Source organism: Hippocampus comes, unplaced genomic scaffold (assembly GCF_001891065.2).
Source record: "Hippocampus comes isolate QL1 unplaced genomic scaffold, H_comes_QL1_v1.1 scaffold238, whole genome shotgun sequence".
Taxonomy (NCBI): domain Eukaryota; kingdom Metazoa; phylum Chordata; class Actinopteri; order Syngnathiformes; family Syngnathidae; genus Hippocampus; species Hippocampus comes.
In genome coordinates this window covers 746,718-756,310 of record NW_017806177.1, presented here as the reverse complement: position 1 = coordinate 756,310, position 9,593 = coordinate 746,718, and the positions used below count along the sequence as shown (strand labels likewise).

General features: G+C 39.3%; 1 protein-coding gene across 5 annotated transcripts in view; it reads left to right on the top strand.

Annotated features, from left to right (window-relative positions):
- The window catches only part of carm1 (coactivator-associated arginine methyltransferase 1), a 55,456-nt gene that overhangs the window by 18,614 nt on the left and 27,249 nt on the right, over positions 1 to 9,593 (top strand). For all 5 annotated transcript variants that reach the window (XM_019897415.1, XM_019897414.1, XM_019897417.1 and 2 more), the window contains exons 5-11: positions 124 to 234; positions 375 to 552; positions 667 to 757; positions 1,814 to 1,895; positions 8,474 to 8,559; positions 8,664 to 8,753; positions 8,900 to 9,037. In XM_019897415.1, coding sequence (XP_019752974.1) covers positions 124 to 234; positions 375 to 552; positions 667 to 757; positions 1,814 to 1,895; positions 8,474 to 8,559; positions 8,664 to 8,753; positions 8,900 to 9,037 — 776 coding nt within the window. The remainder of the gene's footprint in view (positions 1 to 123; positions 235 to 374; positions 553 to 666; positions 758 to 1,813; positions 1,896 to 8,473; positions 8,560 to 8,663; positions 8,754 to 8,899; positions 9,038 to 9,593) is intronic.

Here is a 9,593-nt window from a genome sequence, read left to right as displayed (position 1 = left end):
ACACACACACACACACACACACACACACACACACACACACACACAGGTATGCGGCGTTTTTTTTTTGGGCCAAACATACACAAAAGGCTAGGGGGTTGATGACTTGCATTGTTTTTCCTCCAGATTGTGCTAGATGTTGGTTGTGGCTCTGGGATCCTGTCTTTCTTTGCGGTCCAGGCAGGAGCAAAGAAGGTCTATGCTGTCGAAGCAAGTACAATGGCTCAGCATGCTGAGGTATATACTCAAATGAAATCTTTAAAAATATAAATGTGACTTGTAAATAGCAGTAAATTCCTATCTGAAAAATGTGGTTCGATCTCGCGTCAATCTCACCAATTACTCCTTCCTAATCACAAGTGTGTCTTCCCATGTAGGTGCTGGTGAACAGTAACCGTCTTGGGGACCATGTGATTGTCGTACCAGGAAAGGTGGAGGAGGTGACGCTTCCTGAACAAGTGGACATCATCATATCTGAGCCCATGGGCTATATGCTTTTCAATGAGCGCATGCTTGAGAGCTACCTACATGCCAAGAAGTTTCTTAAACCCAATGGTAAACTTGATTTTAATGGTAAAACACAAAGTAAGATTGGTTGAAATTATATGTTAATAAATATATTTGAGTGACATCCTGTTTTTGTGTTTCTGTTGTTGCTTTTGTTTTTAGGTAAAATGTTCCCTACGATCGGGGATGTTCACCTCGCTCCTTTCACAGATGAGCAGCTGTACATGGAGCAGTTCACGAAAGCCAATTTCTGGTGAGGAGAAAGAAAGAGGCAAGAAATGTTGTAGATCAGTTATTCTCAACTGAATCTGGGGGGAGAGGGGGGTCGCAAAAAGCAAGTCAGAAAAAAATGGAAGGAGAGCTAATGTGCAACCATTGTGTTGAGGCATGCATGCACACCCCCGATCTGTCTGTCTGTCTCTCTGATTCGCAACTGATTCTGAAGATCCCAGACTTGAACAGCTGTACATTAAACAAGAACTGCACCTACAAAGCTTCAACAATTAATGTCTTCCGTTCACAAATGTTTGTTGAATGTTGTGAAAATAGAAGGTGATACAACACAGAGGTAAACATGACCCTGTCCCGGCTATTATGGAACATGTTGCAGTCATATGTCAATGATTTGCTAAAAATAATATTTATCAAGTTGAACAATAAATATCTTGTCTTTGTAGTATATTCAATTAAATAGAGGTTGAACATGATTTGTAAATCGTATTCTGCTCATAATGAGCACAACATCTCAACTTCAGTGGAATTAGCTTTGTAAAATCCATCCATCATCACAAACCAGCAATATTACAAAATGATGCAGCACTTACAATCACCCAGGAATAATTCAATTACCAAGGCAAAATTCGATTTGGTTAAACAGTTTCAACCATCAAGCTGTCTTGACTCAATACCACATGACTTTTTTCAAAACTAAATAAAAGCAGATATGTGTCACATATGGGCATGATGTTGAAACATGGAGTTTGTGATGTTTTGTGAAACGCTACTGACGTAGCAAGACACTGTTTGACAAGAACACAAAGTTGTTTTTGAAGGTTTAAGAATGCACAAAAAGTCGCATTAGGCCTGGTTAAAAAAAAAAAAAAATCACAATTTAAAGTTGTATCCTATTTTTAAAAAAATTGAATCCCAATATGTCAGTACCCCAAAGTGGCCCGGACTGCGAGGGCCCTTCAAATCAATATTAATTCGTATTTGCAACATTTTAAGGATTAAAACTATCAAACTGATGGCTCATTATCCCCCCATCCCATCAAACTTATATCTCATTATCTTTTTTTCCCCCCCTCAGGTACCAGCCCTCTTTCCACGGTGTAGATCTCTCCGCGCTGCGAGGTGCAGCAGTCGATGAGTATTTCCGCCAGCCAATTGTGGTATGTACTGTATACCAGGGATCCTCAATAGGCGAAGTCTGGTCTTGTAACTTTTCTGGTCATTGTGGTAATAAATGTATGCACATAGAAAATGCACAGACTGATTGTGTGCATTGTAATGCCCACGTGAAATGACTGAACCGATCAAGTAGTTGAGAAGCAGCTTCGTGGAGTAGTGGGTGAATGCAGGACAGAGAAGTGGTGGTGTCCAGGAAGTAAGTTTAGGATCAACAGATTGTTTTGATTTAAAACACAACAGCTGACAAAAAGCTGTGTTGAAGCTGTTGTTCCACTTTATTCGGGTCAGGTTGTGGAAGCAGCAGACTAAATTGAGGATCCCAGACCACCCTCGCCCAGCCACTTTCTCCAACTTTTTTGGGGAAATCCTAAGACTTTTAGGCTTGTCAGGCGTCTTAGTCTCTTTAATGTGTCCTGGGACTTCCCGGGATGTGAATGAAGCATGTCATGAGGCAAGCATCCAGTGGGCATTCTAACAATAGGGTCCACTGGGTTCAGATGAGCAGCGGCTCTCCTCTGACCTCCTGGATTACGAAATTACTTATTTTGCTCTTTCCGTCACTACCTGGGACCAGTGCTGGTCAAGTTACTTCCAAAATGTGATACATTTACGTATTACAATTTTTTTTTTTACAATCTGTGTAGATTATGTGATGAATTACTTTTCATTGACTTTTTAGTTAATTGTAATTTCTCATAGAGGGGAGGAAGGTAGGGGTCATAAAATGAAAGTCGAATGAGGTCTATATTGCATCAGCAAATAGTAGTTACCGTGAATAGCTTAATTTCAATCATGTCATGGTGTTGAATAATTAAACAACCCAAACCTTTACACGACATGAGACAAACTCTATCTGTGACTCATTTATTTAACTCCTGAGCTATAAAGTGGGGTCACACACAGGTTGAGCAAAAAAGTCTGTAAAATTAAACATGCGAATTGTTTATACTATTTCACTTATAAAAGTAAACGTGCACTTCAAGAATGAGGTTTTACAGCAACCTGACAGGAACATGTTTTGTAATTAAACGGACTGAAAACGGGTCCTCAAGTAAATCAACCTCTGTTGGGGGGAAAAAATGCTCTTGCTGTTTACCTGCCTTGAGTACACGCTTTACTTGCACACTCTCAGGAAGAAGTCAAGTTAACTGCAGCAACAATTGTTCAAGCTATTCATGACAGTAACACTCCGTCAACGCGATAAAAAGGCAAAGTAAAAAAAAAAAAAAAACTTTACCAGATAATATATATAGACCAAGCTATGGTACTGTTTTATTTTGAAGTTGTTCCTTGCAGTGCATCTCGACGTAACTTTGACTTAGAACTCGTCTTCCAGAATGTTTAGGGTGTTTATTACCATAACATGTTGCTATCAACAACAACATCACAAAGTTCTCCTGAAATAATGTTAAAACGCTGATTAAGGATGCTAAAAAAAGACTTCATTACGCTAATGCTGTATCGTACGGCACATGTTGTCGGCGTTTAGTGCTAGCCGCTAGCAGCGCTTAAGTTAATAGAACTAAATGACGATACGGTTGCTGTTGCCGATGAACACTTTTTAATAAATCAGGGTTACTCAAACGTGTTGTTTTAGCTTTGACTCATTTAATACACAATCCGTACATATAAGTAAAAAAAATAAATAAAAAAAACACCATCCCTGCCTACCGAAGCCGTATGTATAGTATACATCTTTAATGTTTTTTCACGCGAGAGTGTACAGGACGGTCTAACGCAATTTTTGACTGGAGTAGTCTTGACTGCAATGTTAATAATTAATAAAACGCCCAGCCAGGATCATGTTTGAGAGGAAGAATAGTAGCAGGAATAAAAGAAGAGAACATGGTGGAAAGGCAGTCCATGTAGAGTGGGCATGCAGAAGGCGGAAAGAACATGGAGACAGTGCAGATGGATCAAGCAAGACACCTGACCCGCGGGGATTGTTTTTTTGTGGGGGTGGAAACGCCTCCTCGTCTAAACATGATGACAGCAACCAAGTGGCTTTGGGGGAGGAAATGACACTTCATCCCAGAAACGTAACAAGCAGGCATCAAGCGAGCTTCCACATGAGTATGGCTCGCATGGCTCACGATGCTTTTCGCCCGAAACCTCTTCTGACAATAGCGATGAAGACGATGAATATGCGCTGGATCCAGATATGTCTGAGTGCGTCCCTTCAGTCATGGAGTGGAAGCAGCAGGGACTCACAGAGTCTTCGCTCAACGCTTGAGAACGAGGAGGTAAGAGCTAACGAGCATGCAAGTTCTCCGTCGTAGCTCACCCTTCATGCCCTCATCAGTCAATTACATGCACGTCATTTTGTCCTACTGCACTATAAGGTTGCCAGTAATACTAATAATATCTGTACAGGTCAGCTTTTAGATGTGGACAAATAAATGCGGCGTTTATGTGCAGTGTCGCTAGCTAGATAGGCGGACGTATTGTCATTGTTACAGTTCATTGCACAAGACAAAAAGACTTGGTTCGGTCAGTTCTGTTAAAAAAAAAAAAACATTGCTGCTCTCTTCATTTATTCAGTCAATTGGATGCTGAGCAATGAGGACTAAGTCACTTATGTAAGCATTGTGTGTATATGTGACACACAGAGAGAGCGAGAGAAACAGAGATGAAGAGATGAGGAAATGTCACTATGTACAGTAAAATATGAGTGGTAATTGTACATATTTCTATAAATTACAGATTCCATCCAGGAGCCCAAGAGATTCCCCTTGTGTTGTTGCAAAGAAAGATGAAGAAAAAGTATAATACTTCACATTGTAGTAATAAAACAGAATTTTTTTGTCATTGTTTATATTTTTTTAATTTACTATTTGTGCATGTAGAATTGGTGAGGATCATTCAAGTTCCCAGCCAAAAACATCCCCTTGACAGCAACCGCTGAACAACTGAACTCTGACCAGCCAGCTGACTTACTGCAGCTGTTCATAACCAACGAGCTGCCATCACTAAAAAGGCCACGCCACAAAGAAAATGCCGGGGTCTTCTTGCGCCTGGAACTAGAATGTGGTGTGAAATTTTGAAACATTTTTTAAAACTTTGTACCACACACACAAAAAAAGTTGTGTAATTTTTAAGCGCACACCTGCTTAGTAAGTCAGTCAGTCAGTCAGTCACTCCTGTACATTGTTCAGTTCAGTAGTTCAATGTGCAAATAAATGATTTTGCTAAAGCCCTCTTTGTAGTGTTGTTATTTTTGCAGACTGAGACCATTATTTGAGCTGTCACAGAAGCAAAAAGTAGTTGTTAGTCTAAGCCAGGGGTCGGCAACCCAAAATGTTGAAAGAGCCATAATGGACAAAAAACAAAAACAAAAAACAAATATGTCTGGAGCCGCAAAAAAATGAAAGCCTTCTATAAAACTTACAATGAAGGAAACACATGCTGTATGTATGTAGGAGACTGGACTGTCTCAGAATTGTTTGTTATTCATTCCTTTGTTGTGTGTTCACAAACGCCCCCATAGAATTTATTTTGTGATTTCCTCGCCTGATTTTTTGTTTTGGTGCATTATTTTCGCTTTTCTTAGTGTCAGTGAAGTGATCATGAATTTCCGTTTTTCGGAGGCTGTCTTTGAACGCCTCTCGAGTCGAATGAGAAGAGAGAAGGCACGGAGTCGGAGAAGACGTGTCTGTGTTTGTCGAGACTGTTAAAAGCATAAATAAAGTGTACGTTTTAAAAAACCAACACCAAAGCTCTCCTTTTTCGGAGCTGCAACATGTATCTATATCTATTTGAGCTATGTTAGCCTACTATCAAAATCTTTTTCCATTTTCAAACATTTTTTATAAAGCTCCAGGGAGCCACTAGATGTCGCTAAAGAGCCACATGCGGCTCTGGAGCCGAGTGTTTCCGACCCCCGGTCTAAGCTGTACTTGAAATGCTTCTCCAAAAAGCTGTTTTTCTTAATTTTTTTCATCAGAAATGGGGATTTTGATGAAACTTTGCTATAATCCAGTGCTGATAGCTGAAGAATGGAAAAAGATCGAAACATACTTTTTTTGCTCAAGATTTTCTTCGGCTGAAACAATAGAGTCCAATCTTTCTTTTGGTGGGTTCCATATTTATAGCGCCATAGACTTCAATATTCTGTAGGCTTTGCAAGATCAGCCAAAATCTAGTAAAACAGCTGGTAAACGGGGTTGCTCCAGTGAAAATGGCTGGGATTAAATGTTAACTAACTAAAAATTCTCTCTGAATAACCGATTATTCACTGGAATTTTCAGTAGATTATCCAAATACCCAACTTTTTAATAGCAGCAGCCCGAAAATGATTTTGGAAAGTGAGTGTACAGTATAGCCCACCCTGAAACAGCTGTCATAAAAGAACATGAGAATTGCATGAATAACGACTTACATTGAAAAATTTCAAAATTTGGTTTATTTCAGTCCCGTGAGACTGAAGCGTATAAGAACACCATACTTGATTTGTTTCTTAAACAGACATGTGGAAACACCAAAACTGATCTTGAAAACTCTGCTTCCTCCATTGGTATGGTAAAGTAGAACATCCAGTAAATTGACACTTGACATTTCGGCTCACATCCTTCTTCACCACATCATCGACACAGACACTTGCAGACACTGTAAAGCCCGTATCTCACTGAGTTTGCAAGTGTTTGCGCACGTAGCGAATGCTGTTTAGTCGTCGGGGTTTGTACAAGATCGCAAACGGTCGCAACGATGCTAAAGCTTGAGTAGTCGCCAAGGTTTTTTTTCTTGTTGTAACGAAATTTCGACTGCGTTCAAAAAATTTTTGCGTCAAGAAAAGCTTTTTTGCGACCGTTAAAACCGTTGCGCACATGAGGCGAATGTCTATGCAATCATTGTTGATTTTGAATGAACCCTGACGAAAAATCAACATTTGGGCTTTGCACAAACACTTTCCGCTCAATGAGATATGCCAGGCTATGTCATTCTTCCCTCATTCATGAACAAGCCCCAAATATACATGTGTGAACAACATTGTTGGTACCGGTTTGTTAATGAAATAAAAACCCAGTTGTCACAGAAATAACTTTTGGCAAGGCACATCAGGTTTATGGTCACTGATGCAAAAATTAAGCATACCAAGAAAAGAACACTGTCCAGACTGTGAAACATGGAAGGAGGCTCTTTTATGTTCTTGGGTTGCTTTGCTCCATCTGACACAGAGTTTCTTGAAGTTTGTGTAGAGTGCAATAAAATCTCAAGGCTGTCAAGGTATTATAGAGAGAAATGTGCTGCACAAGTTTTAGAAAGGCTGGTTTCAGTCACATATCATGGGTCTTGCAACAGTATCATAGCTAAAAACGCTCAAGAATGGCTATGCAAAATGTTGGACAATTGGGGAGTGTGGCCTTCTATCAGCCCTAATCTAAATCCTCTTGAAGATCTGAGAAAGCAGCCGAAACATGCTCTCTGGAGAAAACAACCTTCCAACCTGATACAACTAGAACACATTTTTTCTTGTAGTTTGCCAAAAATACCTGCTGTGAGGTGCAAAAGTTTCACTGAAAGTTTGAAAATCATTTGCTTGCAGACATTGCCTCCAAAAATGCGCAACAAAATTTTTTTTGGGGTGGATTATAAATCACACTTTTTTTTTATAGTTCGGTAGTTTAGTTTCCTAGTTTCGTCTTATACTAATACTCAGTTGTGACTTGCACAGAATAAATTAAAATTAGTGCTCTGATTGGTACCCCAAATCCTCATTCCCTTGACTTTATTTTGGCAATTGGCAAATACTTTTGATGCATTGCCGCCAGTGGCCAGTAATGCATCAAAAGGTAGGTACCGCATTTTCACGACCACAAGGCGCACTTAAGTCTTACATTTTTTTTAATCAAAATTGGACGGGTCGTCTCTCGTATATGCACCGATTTCCAAAATCTGTGAATGGTGTGTGACTTCGATGAACGCTACACTTGACTGACTGATGTTGTGCCGACATGCTGCTGATATAAAGGAAAGGCTAAATAAAATATAAGAAAAATGAAATTGAATTTAACATTACAATTGAATACAATTATGTTGTTTTGTGTGCTTTTTGCCATGTACCCAATCTTTATGGACTGTTAGTCAACATGTGCTTTCTAACTTCATAAAACAGCAATTAATTGCACTACTGCCAGTGTTTGTACTGCCTCGTTTGCCATTTTCTCTCAGCTTCCCAATTGCTTTCATTTCATTTTCATGGTGGTTACAAGTCGAGCAAGAATTGATCACATTTCAAACCCAAATTTGAAAATGAGTGTAAACTTTCAAGAAATCCGTATGACGAATATTATGGAACAACAAAACACATCTGTCATACATTACAATACTTGTCTCAGGTGAAACATGGGTGGATTAAAATGAAATGTGCTATCTTTATTGTGCATCAGATGATTCTCATTTCTTGTTCATATTGGAAGTCTATGAATGGAAACATTTGTTTTCATTCGGATTTGGCCTCATGGTTGTTATACTTGAGGAGGGAAGTGCATTGCTACGTACACATAGTTTAAATGTTAGATTACTTTTGCTCGATGGGATGAGCTCAGATCTCCATCCACAGGACACATTTGATATCCGTATCCTGATGGCAAAGTCAGTCAAATACACAGTCAACTTTCTGGAGGCCAAAGAAGAGGATCTTTACAGGTATGTGTTCACACATTCATTCGAGGTGTATGTAAGAGAGGGTTGATATTAGTTTAAGAAATTCTTTAATTGTATTTTGTTACCTTTTTCCCCTTGTCTTTTAGGATAGAGATCCCCTTTAAGTTCCACATGATGCACTCAGGCCTTGTCCATGGTCTGGCTTTCTGGTTTGACGTAGCATTCATGGGATCAGCGTAAGTCACACAGTAGATCATTAGAAATATAATGTCTCTCGTATTTTGGCTTGGTGTTTGGTGCAACCAAACCACTTCTGCCTGAAATTTGTCCCATACCTTTTCTTTTCTGTTATTTAAGCCCATTGCTTGTTCTCTCCTAACAGTATGACAGTATGGCTGTCCACCGCACCTACAGAACCTCTGACTCACTGGTATCAGGTACGCTGTTTGCTGCAGTCTCCTCTCTTCACAAAGGCTGGGGATACGCTGTCTGGCACTGCACTACTGGTCGCCAACAAGAGGTATGATTGTTGTCTCTGAATAAGGAAACTGACAAAACAGAAATTGGACACTGCATATACGTTGACTTAATAGGTGTCTGTCAAGTTTTTCACGTTCAAAAAACAAATACAGTGGTACATCTACTTATGAAATTAATATGTTCTGGAAATTTCTTAACTAGAACATTTTGTAAGTAGAGACGCGTTTTTCCATGTAAATGCCCTAATCAGTTCCAAGACCCCCCAAAATTCAGACATAAATGTTTTATGAAGCATAAAAATGCATCAATATATGTAACAAATACCTGTACATGTTACAATTTGATTATTGCACAAAGAATGAGAGTTGTGCGTAATGTAAAAAACAAAGAATAAAGGATAAAAATGATGGTCATTGTTTTAAAACATTTCTGATACCTCGCCCTGGCTCAGTATCAAATTTAGAATAGGTTCGTTGGAGATAGGCACTCAGAAATGAAACACAAGAGACAAATCTGCTACTAACAAATTGCACGTTTATTAGCGCCACAGAATATGTCACACAATCATTCAATAGCACAAGAGACAAATCTGCTAC